Raw genomic sequence first — 13548 nt, 5'->3', positions numbered from 1 at the left:
AAGTACTTAGCGATTTTAGGAAAACTCTCATTTAACCCACTGTATAAGAAAGGTGACAGGAATGAGTGTGGTAATTATCGAGGCATCTTTTTAGATTGAGAGATGCTGCAGACAAAGTCATGCAGGAAAGGGTTGTTTTAGGAAAGGTAGAGGATGTGTCGATCAAAATTTAACTCCTAGGTTAATAATTCAGAAATGCCTGAGTTATCAAACACCTTTGATTCTCTGTTTTATAGACACAGCAAACGTACGATTCTGTTGATAGAAGAGCTTTAGTGAAGGTCTTTTCCTTGTATGGTATGCCAGACTAATATATCAAAGTGATTAATGCTATGTACGAGAATAATACTGCTGCGGTTAAGGTTGGAAATGAGGTTAGCAGCTGGTTTCGTTTTAAATCAGAAGTTAAGCAGGGTTTTGTTCTATCCCCCTTTATATGGATCATTTTGATAAACTTTGTTTTAAGCAGCTTATGAAAGGCAATGGGAGACTACGAAATAAAATGTGGAGGGAAAAACCTCATGGACTTAGATTATGCCGATTATTTAAGTATCCCAGCTGAAAGTGTGAGCAAAATGAATGAACTTTTAGGGGTTTTGCGAGTTCTGGGTGCTAGAATAGGTTTGAAAATTAATGTTCAGAAGACCAAGTCACTAAGGCTGGGAATAAGTGAAGATGAAAAGGTGACGTTGGGTAGCGAAAAGATTGATCAGGTGGACAGCTTCACTTATCTTGGTAGTATTATTAGTTAAGACGGTGGGAGCAGTGAAGATGCCGAAGGTAGAATAGCCAAGGCTCATGGTGTTTTTTTTTTTTTTTTTTCGCAGTTAAAAAAAAGTTCGGAAGTATAAAAGATGAGACTGTAAACCAAGATCAGAATGTTGGGAGCAACTGTGATGACAGTGGTCTAGATGACAGGGGTTCTGAAGCATGGGCGCTTTGAAAAGCGGATGAAGATTTGATAGATTTTTTCCTGTGAAATTGCCCAGATGACTGACCGTATTCCAAACAGTAGGCTGTACGAAAAGTGTGGTTCAATCCCGCTTTCTAGGGCTATAATAAGAGAAAGGTTGAGATGGCTTGGGCACGTTCTGTGAATGAAGGATGACAGCTTGCCGAAGACTGTCCTTTTCGGCCCGCCGTCTAGGGTTAAACGGAAAGCGGGTCGTCCGTGGTTGGGATGGGAGGATGTCATAAAGTAGGATTTAAAGGAAATAAAAACTTCCTTGTAGGGTGTAAAGAGGGAAACTTTTAATAGACTGCGATTGGGTTGACCTCAGGCGGCTTAATGCTGTGACGAGTTGTATTAGCAGTAGAAGTATATGAATATGGTTTTTTGGAAGTCTAATTTTTAGAAATATGGCCGAAATGTTGCATATAATATGCAAGGAGAATATAAATCTAATAAACATAAAAATCTTGATGTTTTAAAAATTGTTGTTTTGAACAACGTAGTAGTATTTCCTTCTTAATTTATTTTTGCAGAAAATATGATACGATTGTCCTTTGTGGCTATTAAAGTAATAATTCCGTCTTCTACTTATAAACTAAAAACAGGAAGTCTTTTGAATGGTCTTTCTTCATCCTATTCTTCTTTTATTTTTAGGCCCTTTCAGTACTTGACTTTGATCTGATGTCGATCCTTATAAATAATCTTGCCCGTTTAGCGTAACTATTTCTAGTCTTGTTTCATTTATTTTGTCAATTGCACTAAATTTTAAAATTATTGGCAGCACAAACAAAGACTTTAACATACCGTCTAATACTTCTTTCTTTGATATCCAGCTTTGGTCATAGAACTAGGCATCTTGCTTTGACAATTTTAGTTCATTGCTTCTGATTAAAAACTCGACAAGTTGTTGCTCAATAATTCTCTCTGCATGTACATAAACTCTTCAGACTGATGAATGACACGCTTACCATTCTGTCTCAAATGCTTGAATTGACTCTAAAGTGTGCTTTATATCTAATATACTCTTTTTGTGTCACATAATCTGATTGAATTGCATCGCCTTTAAATTAATTCTAAAAGGGATTATGTCGATATAATTTATGTATGACTACTCTCTGCGCTTGCGTCCTCTCTAAATTTGCGAGTGAAGTTGCCAAGCTTATTGCAAGACAAGGCAACATAAATATCTGTTTTCACTACAGTGAGTTCTTGATTGCAATTAAATAAAAAAAACAAGTTTTTTCAACTGAAAGTAAGGAGCGACATTAAAACTTAAAACGAACAGAAATTACTTCGTATATGAAAGGGGCTCCTTCCTCATCAACGCCCCGCTCTTTACGCTAAAGTTTGACTCTTTCTCTCAACTCTTCTTTTTAAAACAGTAAAAAACTTTAGCGTAAAGAGCGGGGCGTTCATGAGGAAGCAGCCCCTTTCATATACGAAGTAATTTCTGTTTGTTTTAAGTTTTAATGTCGCTCCTTACTTTCAGTTGAAAAAACTTGTTTTTTTTATTTAATTTCTGAACATTTTTGAATCAATGCATGTTTTGATTTTGGCTCTGCAGAGAAATAATTAAAACGAAATTTGCATTTTTTTTTTTTTGGCTAAATGGCTTTCTCATAATTTTGATCGAATGATTTTGAGAAAAAAAGAGCGAGGGAGGAAGCCTAGTTGCCCTCCAATTTTTGGTAAATTAAAAAGGCAACTAGAACTTTTAATTTTTTACGAATCTTTTTATTAGTAAAAGATATACGTAACTCATAAACTAGCTTACGAAAAGAATGTTTTATTCTCATGTTTTTATTACACATATGAGAGGGTTCGCCACCTCGTCAGTACCTCTCTCTTTACACTAAATCTTAAATTTTGTCCCAATTCATTAAGAATGACCCCTGAATCACAAAAGCCGTAGAATAAATAGTTGACATTGCTAAAAACACTTTAGCGTAAAGAGCGAGGTATTAGGAGGAGATGAGCCCCTCATATGGGTAATAATTTCTGTTCGTTTTAAGTTTTAATGCTGCTCCTTACTTCCAGCTGAAATAAACTTTTTCATATTTATTTTTTCATTGTTTTTTTTTTAAATAATGCTAGTAAATCCTGCGCTCCCTTCATGGAAATTTTCTTCCCCCATGACAAATTCCTCGATGGAAAGTTCCCCCAGTATATCCCCCTCTTCTCAACCCCTCCCCCAACCAAAAAATCCTCCTGAAAACACCTGTACACTTCCCAATAACCATTACTATATGTAAGCACTGGTCAAAGTTTGTAAATTGTAGCCCCTCCCATGGGGACTGTGGAGGAGTAAGTCGTTTCCAAAGACATAGTTATAAGGTTTTTCAAATACGTTGAGTAAAATGGCTATCTCAGAATTTTGATCCGTTGACTTTGGGAAAATAATTAGCGTGGGAGGGGGCCTAGGTGCCCTCCAATTTTTTCGGTCACTTAAAAAGGGCACTAGAACTTTTCATTTCCGTTAGAAGGAACCCTCTCGCAACGTTCTAGGACAACTGGGTCGATACGATCACCCCTGGGAAAAAGAAAAAAGAAAAAACAAAAACAAACAAACAAATAAACACGCATCCGTAATCTGCCTTCTGGCAAAAAATACAAAATTCCACATTTTGGTAGATAGGAGCTTGAAACTTCTACAGTAGGGTTCTCTGATACGCTGAATCTGATGGTGTAATTTTCGTTAAGATTCTATTACTTTTAGGGGGTGTTTCCCCCTATTTTCTAAAATAACACAAATTTTCTCAGGCTCGTAACTTTTGGTGCGTAAGACTAAACTTGATGAAACTTATATATTTAAAATTAGCATTAAAATGCGATTCTTTTGATGTAGCTATTGGTATCAAAATTCCATTTTTTAGAGTTTTGGTTTCTATTGAGGGAAAACACTTGTGATCTCTGGGAAGCAGACGACTGACGATAAACTGAAAAAGGAATTTGGCTCTAGCATTCAGACTTCAACTCGGATTTTTTCAAGTTCGACCTGTAGTTTTAGTATACTTTCTTTCGCTGGCAGTAATTCGGTAAAGTAAGGAAATAGCTGTAGTTGTTACAGTTTCAGTTCCTCCACTATTTTAAGAATTGTTTTTTTCACAGGACAATCGCCATATGAAGAAAAACCGAAACCTCAAAAAGGTGAGTAACATTTTGTGTTAAGTTTTGGCACTCATCCCTCAAGTGGGGACAGTAGTTCGTAAGAATCTAAAAGGCTGAAGTCTTTTTGGGAGATTAAGACATTGATCAAATTGCAAGTAGATCTGGTTTAATTTAATTTATAAATTCAATGAATGATAGTTTAGTTTATTATATTAAATCTTGGGTAGATATTTGGGTGGAACATTAATCAAACTTAAGCTAACAGATAATAAAATAAATTATAGTCTAATCTTCTGGCTTCAAGCAGCATCAACAAAAAAAAAAATTGTAGGGTGTGAAAGTGCTCAGAGCTGACTCAGTAGTGTTGACTTAGCAAAGAGCGACTTGTCTCTCATGTATTTTTTTTTACCGCCGTTTCGTTTAGAACGGATGGTCCTAGGAGTTTTTAAGGGGATTCCTTCAACGGGAAATCGCAATCCTTTTGCTCTTTTCTGAGAGTGCAACATAGTCGGAGAGTAGCCAACACCTACCCATTCCTTTTTGCCTCCGCAAAAATATAGAACTACCCCCACCTCCTCCTCTAAGGCTTTGTATCCAATTTTAAAATAACTATTTTTCTCGAAGTGGTTTCAAGTATTTAAAAGATGCGCCTCCAGAAGAAGTGGAGGTATGAGCCAGGTAGTCACAGAGTCTTAAATCGCATAATCGGCCCATTTGTCAGAGACATATTTTAGTAGAAAAAGTGGGAATATTGCACTTTGTTAAATCTAGCTGAAACCATCCAGGGAGCTGAATTATAGATCATTGAAGACACATCTTGGACGTGTGAACCTAACATGCTGCACCTGTTTTTGAGCTGAAAGATAGGCTTGTTATATCTTGTTTAAGTTGGAATCATTTAAGGATATTCGATCCATAATCAGGTGTCCCCTGGGAACGGCATGCGAAACCGAGATAGGTCTTAATTTGATACCAAAACCAGACAAGTGCAAGCTGCGTACTGAAATTTGCTTCCACTTAACGCAGCTTGATAAGTGCAAACTACAGGAATGTGAAGCTTGGCTGCAGACTGATTCGTGGAAACGAGCAAGTCCTGAGTCGTGGGAAAAAGCATTAAAATGGTGGGATTTCGGGGATACCACACAGAAAAGAACCGAGTTCTGATGTTGCTAAGTTCAGTGTTTATTTCCAGTTTTTGGAGAGGCCACTCAACTAGTCATGCTGCTATTCACCTCGTTGATAACGTAAATAATTGTCTACAAAGGAACAAAATTCCCCTAACAGTATTCTTTGATTTTTAAACAAGATTAGAATGCTAAAATATAAAAGGATCATGCACTTTCAATGGTTTGAAAGTTATTTGAACGGTAGGTTTATTAATGTTATGATTGACGACGTCGTTTCTACCCCATTTCCTGTAGCTTGTGGGGTCTCACAAGGCTCGGTGCTTGGTCCTCTACTGTATTTGATATATGTTGATACGATGAGGTTTTACCTGCCAGGTTCTTGTCTGACCTCGTTTGCTGATGACACTGCTTTTAACATTTTCAAGCCAGTGTTTCATTTTTTGATTTTGAAAGCTAATCGTGTTTTAAATCGTTCTTATATTTTTACTAGTTTAAGCTTACTCTCTGTTAGTAATGCGAATACAAGTTTTATTTTATATTCAAGAGTAGGTGAGCCCAAGGACATTAATGTAAAAAAAAAAAAATTTCGAAGAAGCCAGTAAAACAATTGCACGAGACGCGATACCTCTATTTCTACCTAGATTAAAATCTTTCATAGAAACGACATAGTGGTATTGTCGCAACGATAATTGCACAAGGAGTTGGAGCGATTCGACATTTTAACCCTTTCAGTCACGAATTATTTTCCTTCGATGGAAAATTCTAAAAACCAGACTGCGTGACACCTTGGGGTACCTAATCATCGTCAATTTTTTTTAGATTTTTTGGAGGAACCTTTCTATGTTTTCTAGCGTGTACTCAGTTGAGGACAGTGTGATCAACTTTGTAGTTTTTCATCAGATATAGTGAGTTTATTGAGAAGTTATAAAAAAATACTAGGTACAGACAAATTTCACTTTTTAATGTGGAACTCTTTGAAGCAGTTCCTGTCCTCTTCTAGACACAATGGAACATTGCATTTCAAACACATAGTGGGAGTTTTCAACACGCATGGCGAGTTTTTACACCTACTCTGGCCCTTTACTTTTTGAGGCCAATGAGAGAATGCATCATTTTTCACTGCTGAGCACGGACGCTGAAACTTCATCTTTCTTTTGCGAGATGCTGATTCGTCTACATTTTCATGTTCGTCCTCCTCACTAGAGGTGAGATTCCTTGGGCGACCCCTTCTTCTGGGGGTCATGCCTTCAGCAGACGTAAGCGCCTCTGCTATTTCCATGCGGAAGGAGAGCAAGTCCATCGAGCGTTCTGCTTTGGCCTTCCGATCAGCTACATATTCTAGCCATGAATTGCAGATGGATAGGTCGACCATGTGGAAGATCAGTCTCATGGTCCATTTCTTAGATCTAATGAATGTTCGGTAATATGATAGCATTTGATCCATCTTGTCCACTCCACCCATATACTGGTTATACAGGGATACAACTTGGGGCTGGTCAACCTGCAAGTAGGCTTTTGTTTGTTTACACCATCTGCGTACCTTGTTCACTGCTCCACTTTCAATCATATTCGATGCAAGGATAACTGATCTGTTGTCCATCCATTTCACCAAGCAGGTATCTCCACTACTAGCCACTACTTCACAGAATGATCCCCTTCCTCTCTTTTTCATGTCAGAATCAGTTTCCAGCCTAGCTCCCTGAAGCCTGTTGCCTCGTATAGTGCCTGTTCTGTAGAGGCCCATCTCACTTAGTCTTTCCAGCAAAGCCAAAGACGTAAAGAAATTGTCGAAATAAATTTTAGTAAATTCCACAAGCTGAAGTCGTCCAGCAAGATTCAAAACCATACCTGCTCCGAGGCCAAAGCTTTTGTACTCTTCAGCCATGTTCGTCTTTTTGCTCTGATAAATTTCAAAAGAGAGTACTCTTCCATCCGCATTACACAGCACGAAGATTTTGATGCCCCATGGGCAAGGTTTTCCCCGAATATACTGTTTGATATCAAGGTTTCCAGTAAAAGGGACCATCTGCTCGTCACAGGAGAGGTGCTCAGACGGAGAAATAGTCTGCGTTTTCTTCTGCACAATATCAATAATAGGTCGCACTTTCCAAAGACGATCCAAGTTATCAGGGTCTTTGGAAGTATTATCAACCAAGTGAACGAAGGACCGAAGGCGGGAAAATTTCGTTATTTGAAAGAAACAACGAAAAAAGCAATGTAAAAATTACACGCCGCTTGCTCAGTTTGCTATGCGTTGATCACACTGTACTCGGTTGAGGACACGTAGTTTGAGAAAAATCGCCTGCCCTCCAGTGTTCACGCAGTTAGTCTATTTTTGGCCACTAGATGTCTCTACTTATCTTGTCTAAGTATTAGTTGTTTATGGCCTTAGATTCATCCATATTCTTACACATAGACTGGAGTCTTACCTGGTTCTGCACTATTTTGAGATCCATCCATTCCTCAACTTCAAACTTTTGTATAAAATGGAGTTTTGAAGTTAGAACTTTCAAACTTTTTTCAGATTATTTCTTGATGAATGAAGCTTATGGCGCGCTAATTTGAATGCATATTTACCTGTAACATAAGACACTAGGTGGCAGATAATGGTATGTTCTCAACTGAGAACAAAATGACTGAAAGGGTTAAGAGTGTTTCACCGCCACAAATTTTATTAATTTTATATAATGCTTTAGTCCACCAATATATCCCATATGGATGTGTGTTGTGGTCAAGCAAGTTTTATTCAAATTTTAAAGGAGAACAAATTCTTCAAAACGAAGATGTAAGACTTATTGGTGGATGCTTGGAAAATGTTAATGACAATGATCCATGTTATAATAAACCTAAAAGGCTTAGGGTGACTTCGTGGCTACCAAGCAGGAATATTGTCGTGTCAGGTATTTCATGGTCTTTACAGAGAAAATAAATCACTTCATAGTTATAGTACCCGCAATGCTGATAATCTAATCACTGAATACAGAAGTGGAACTAGACTAGGTTTTTCTGTCAGATATCTAGGTCCTATGGTTTGGAATTCTCTACCGTAAAGCATATGGGTGGTGGGGCACCTTAGTTTATTGAAGAGAAAAAAAAATATTTGGGGTCTTGGTTCATAGATGATTTTTTGTTTTGTTTTTCCTTTTCTTTTCTCTTTTTGATTTTTGTTTATTATTTTTCCCCCATTTTCATTATTAGAGATCGGTCATAATTTGGTTGTTTGTTTATCATTATTTATTTCTTTTTTTCGTTTGTTTGTTTTGTTCTGTTTTTAAGAGTTTTGTTTGTTAAGTGTTTGTTGTAAATGCGGTCGCCAGTTTCAAGTGCTGTTATATCTTTCTTTTGGCAGCCACTTAGATTAATGTTCTGTGTTTTGTCATTTTGCAATTAAATGAATTAAACTGAAAAGACACAAATCACGGACCCGTGAAATTTGGTATGATTGTTTTTTTTTTCAATTAATACTATATTACGAAAATAGGAACGTCAAGAATCTGCGAGAAAAGAAATTTACCGGCTTCCTCTTTTTAGGAAGTTAAGAACTCGAGAAACGAGAAGAAAGAAGAAAAGAAACTCGCAAGAAGGTTTAAAAAGTTTTTAGCTGAACATAAAAAGCTTTATTCCAGCAGGCGTGAGATGCAACGTCGTTTCGAAATCTATAGGTATTTATAGCTATTACAGCTGTTATTTTATTACCTATAAATGCTGGTTCTTAGTGTAAAATATGGATATTAATAACGGGGTGAACTTGCAATGTTATGTCCTTCAGGGCTGGTGTTCCAGTCCGTTGTCGCAATTATTTGGTTTGGAACGGGGGTCAGCTGAGTGACTAAGTAAGCTCATCTTGAATTGACCCAGCTCGAAATGAGTTTCTGGAAAAACCTGGGGAAGGGAACCAGAAAAGGTATGCAACAGCCCAGGATAGCCGGTTTCCATGACATTTCCTGGCTGAAAGGCTATGACACGGAGATTAGCACCGTCGGTATAGACTGTAAAGTCTAGTGCCGTTTCTTTACCTTTTTCAGTTTCCGGTTTGTCAGTGTTGCGATGAAGCATTCTATTCTGCCCAATCATGATGCGTTTTGTAATGTTTTTTTTTTTTTTTTTTTTTTTAATCATGGTTTTACGGCTGAATGTGGTTGAGCAGACACTCAACAACCGTCTCAAGGCTGAAAATTTTATTTCAAGAAACCTGAAAGACATAAAATGTTAATTGCACAACAAAATTGAATTAAGTGTGGAAGTGCAAGGAGCAGAGCGAGTATTTACCGATTCGATAAAATTACAAAATTCTATAATATCGAAGCATTCCATCGCCTCCACTACAGACACACTGTTTGCAATTCTTTCATTTCTACGTTAGACAGGGCTATACTGCTCAGGGAAAAGATGACTTTTTTCCTCAACCGTGGAATGTTTTACTAAATCTAATTGTTACTTGAGATGGTCAGTGACCTTAAAAGGAATTAAAAATGAGGGATTCATTTTAGAATTTATTAAGAAATACTTTGAAATTTACCAAAAAGAATGGTCAGATTTGACATAGCTTCCGCGAAGAAATTTTTTTTTTTCCAAAAAATCAAAAATATTTTTCTCAAATTTCACTCAAATAAAAAGTGGGCTCGTATTTTAAGATGGTTGCAATAAGATAATTTTTCAGTGTTTTTTATGCGCTTCTATGGTAATTTCTTCTTGTTTTCTTAGACTCGATGCTCCACCACAACCAATAGAACATATTATAAGTTTTAGTTAAATCAAAGTGTCAGGTCTATTATCGGGTATGAGAAATTTGAATGGTAAACAATGTTTTTTTTTCTTTTAAATTGCCAGTGGATCTTCGATATCGAATATTGGGAAATGAAGATGAAATTCAGTTTTTTGGTTGTAATATGTAAATTGTAATTCTTACAGTTAAGATAGAGTTCTAAGTTGTATAGGTACGCTGGATTCCAATCCCTCTAATTTTTGTTTGGTATTGAGGGGGGGGGGGGGGGGGGTTGGCAGTGGTTCAAAATATAAAAAAATCCTTCCTGAAGCGTTTTGATTAGTCAAAATTAGAAACAAAGGTCTGTTTAATCATAAAAAAATAAATGAGTTTGATTTCAATGATTCGCTCTTACTTGAGTTTATATTATAGTTTTATATCATATATAATTATGAGTTTAAATATTTTATATTTATATAATGATTCGCTCTTACTTGAGTTATAAGCCTCAATATCAAGCAAGTCAATGTTGAAGTCACCGTAGTGTTTCTTTGTGCTTATTTGGATCATCTCGAACCCCTGCTTGTCGATTGCTCCCATGTAGGGTGCAAGACTATCATGCTGACATAACTCTTGACGTAACTTTGATTTAGAGATTTCAGGGGGCTGAGAAACTGAAATTATCAAAGTCAAATTTGTATTAGCACTTTTTTAAAATAGTCGTACAGATTTTGGTTCCCTATGTCAACAGTACTATAAAACTCCTCGTGGTACAACAAGATCCCGTAACCGCTATATATTAGAGGCTTATAACCTCTATGTATTAGAGACTTAAACCCAAAATTTTGAACTGTGAATTGAAGCTCAAAATATAGTTTATATCGATATATGTAAAAACAACAACCAAACCATACATAAGGCGGCTTAATTTAAACATGCAATATCGAATATTCTTAAAGTACCAAGGACACTAGTAATGAATTCTAATTCTTTAAATTGGTTTAGTGGAAACTTGAAAAACCAAATACATCTAAAAAAAAGAATTTGAACCATCCTGGAACTCAATTTTTATGTGTTACAAACATGTAGGCAGTTTTAACACTTAGTGGGCGCCAAATTTAAAAGTAAAGAGCATGTGTGAAAAATCAGCAAAAAAACAAGCGAAAAAATATCTCACCATGGAACTCTAGAATGTGCAACTTTCCTGATCGCTGGAGCAAAGGACAAACGGTGCCATTAATTGGCAGTAAACTGGGTCAAAAAATTGTGTTTGAATGATTGAAATTATGCAAAAATATAACCCAATGTCTCGTTACCAAATAAAGGTTAAAAAGAAATGTATATAGCATTGAACTGTTATAAATCTGAGCTATATATTGATGTGTTTAATTTTTTTTTTTTTATTATTTTTTTTTTTTTTTTTTTTTTTTTTTTTTTTTTTTTTTTTTTTTAATGAGAAATTTTAGATTATTAATTAGTTGACTTACCTACAGGAGCACATTTTTAGAAAGACTAAGTAGGCTAACTTATTTTGTTGTTTTTTATTCCTTTAGTTGACTATTGACTTATCAAGAGAGTCGTCTTTTCTTCTGTTTCGAAAAATATCATTTTTCTTACTCATTTTGACATATTCCCACTAGCCTATATTTGTCCAATTGCTAACGGTTGTAGTACCCTATTGATTGTTGGAATGCTGGACTATATGATGTTCGGTTCAGTTTCCTGTATAAAGAGGAGAGGTTTTCGCTTTTTTTTCGTAATTCAGCAAAGCAACTAGGAGAAACTTCACGCAATGAAAAATATCCTAACATTTATGTAACAACCAAAAGAAGAATCGTGGAAAATCCCTTCCGGAAAATGTGTTTTGATAACTGAATAAACGATTTCTGTCAAATTTTTGTGGGCCTAAAAAATCAGCTACACAAACATTCGAGAAGCTAACTGACGCCTTGGGGACAAAACTTTATCTACAGCGAGTGCGTCCAAATGGCATAAACAGCTTCCCGAGTAATGGGACATATCTGCAGTTACTAGCCAAAACATTTCTTAAGTTCACGAAGTGATAGAATGAATGTTTATGCAGTGAGTAAGCTAGTTAGCGTGAATACAGAAGCTGTTATGATTCCTTTCAAGTGATTGTTCGACTATACAATTACCAATAGCGGTGCCTTAATAATTTGTGCGTGGACACGCTAGAATGCGTAAAGAACGAGCCAATTTTGTTCGAGTTGGTTGTTACTTGCGATGAAACATGACAGTTCATTTACTACCCTGAAAATACATGGCAATCAATGATATCCAAGTCTCCAGGATCCTCAACACCACAGCTTGTGTTTCAAACCAATACCTGATAGTTTTTCAAGGTCAAAATTCAAATCAATGCTGATTGTCTTCTTTAATATCAATTGAACTTTAATGGTTACTGGGTTCTAAGTGGTCCCAGGAGAAACAATATAGATGAAGGCCATAAAAGTGCTGTGAGGGGTGGCTGTTTCACCAAGACTATGCTCTTGTTTACAAGGAACCATAAGTGAAGTAGTTTCTTACCAGTAAAGTAACTAGTGTGATAAACCATTCAGCTGATTTGACTGCCCTTTGTTTTTTAATTTCCTAAAGTCAAATTAGTGGTCGTCTTTTAGTATTTGGATCTTTGCATGAATATTTTATGATTATCATTTCGAAACTTTACATTCTTTTACGTTGGTTTCTTTTAATTTTCTCTACTTTTATTTTACTAAAGTAGTTTCTGCGTTTCAAATTTGAAGTTGTCCGAAGTTGGACCTCATTCGCAAATTCTGCAATTAACTTTTGTAAACTTGTTTTGTTTCTTTTCCAGGCAAAACCAAAATATTATTAAAGAACTTCAAGAAAACGAACAAGGAACAGCTGTTTACGGAGACACGTTTTTTGCCGATTTGACACGTAACTTTCATTAATTATGTTTTATCATTACAAATTTGTTGATTAGTTGTGAGTGTAATATTAAAAGAACTTTCAAGCAAAACAAATTTTAAATGAAAATTTCTTTACGTAATAATGTGTTATAAATTTTTTTTTCGATACGTGCTTGAAACCCTTGTATACTTAGTTGATAATTTCCATTTGAAGATTTTCGTTTTAAATACGTCCCAAATAATTTCTGTGCGAAATTATTTGTGTTTGTTGACATCCGTTTCCGAATATCAACAAAATTGTCACCGCCATTTTTTCACAATAACAGGGATTATAGAAACTTGCTTCAGAGGTAGTTTTATACAGGGTTGCCGCATGTTGCAGTGTAAATGATGTAGATTTCCAGTCTATGTTTTGATTAAAAATCATTCTCTGGCGCCTCGCCAGTAAAAAAAATTTGTACGGGTTAGCTTATAATACTGTCCCGTCATCAAAATATCCTGTCTTTTACACAAAAAAAAAAAAGCAAAATTAATAGGTTTTGACTCTTTTTAGTCGTATAATAAACTTTCGGTCTTCTTTCACTTATTATTATTTTCCGCTTGAAGTACTTTCACCATAGTATCAGAATTGACTTTCTTCTTGGTTGCAGAAAGAATCTAAATTACTTAATAACTACTACTTTAGGTAATTTCTGTATTTCATAATACTAAAAAAAGAAAAACAAATCTTAACGATAACGGTTAATGGTCTTTAAATAAATT

General features: G+C 35.8%; 1 protein-coding gene across 1 annotated transcript in view; it reads left to right on the top strand.

Annotated features, from left to right (window-relative positions):
• The first annotated feature begins 3946 nt into the window (after window positions 1-3946).
• LOC136029303 (putative cysteine proteinase CG12163) overlaps window positions 3947-13548 on the top strand; it is a 31845-nt gene continuing 22243 nt past the window's right edge. Inside the window, exons 1-3 of the mRNA XM_065707568.1 lie at window positions 3947-4099; window positions 8719-8849; window positions 12729-12814. Of these exons, the coding sequence (XP_065563640.1) occupies window positions 4073-4099; window positions 8719-8849; window positions 12729-12814 (244 nt within the window). The 5' untranslated portion in view covers window positions 3947-4072. The remainder of the gene's footprint in view (window positions 4100-8718; window positions 8850-12728; window positions 12815-13548) is intronic.

This window comes from Artemia franciscana, chromosome 7 (genome assembly GCF_032884065.1).
Source record: "Artemia franciscana chromosome 7, ASM3288406v1, whole genome shotgun sequence".
Classification (NCBI taxonomy): Eukaryota; Metazoa; Arthropoda; class Branchiopoda; order Anostraca; family Artemiidae; genus Artemia; species Artemia franciscana.
The sequence above is the reverse complement of the archived record's forward strand: the minus strand, read 5'-3'. Positions and strand labels throughout refer to the sequence as shown.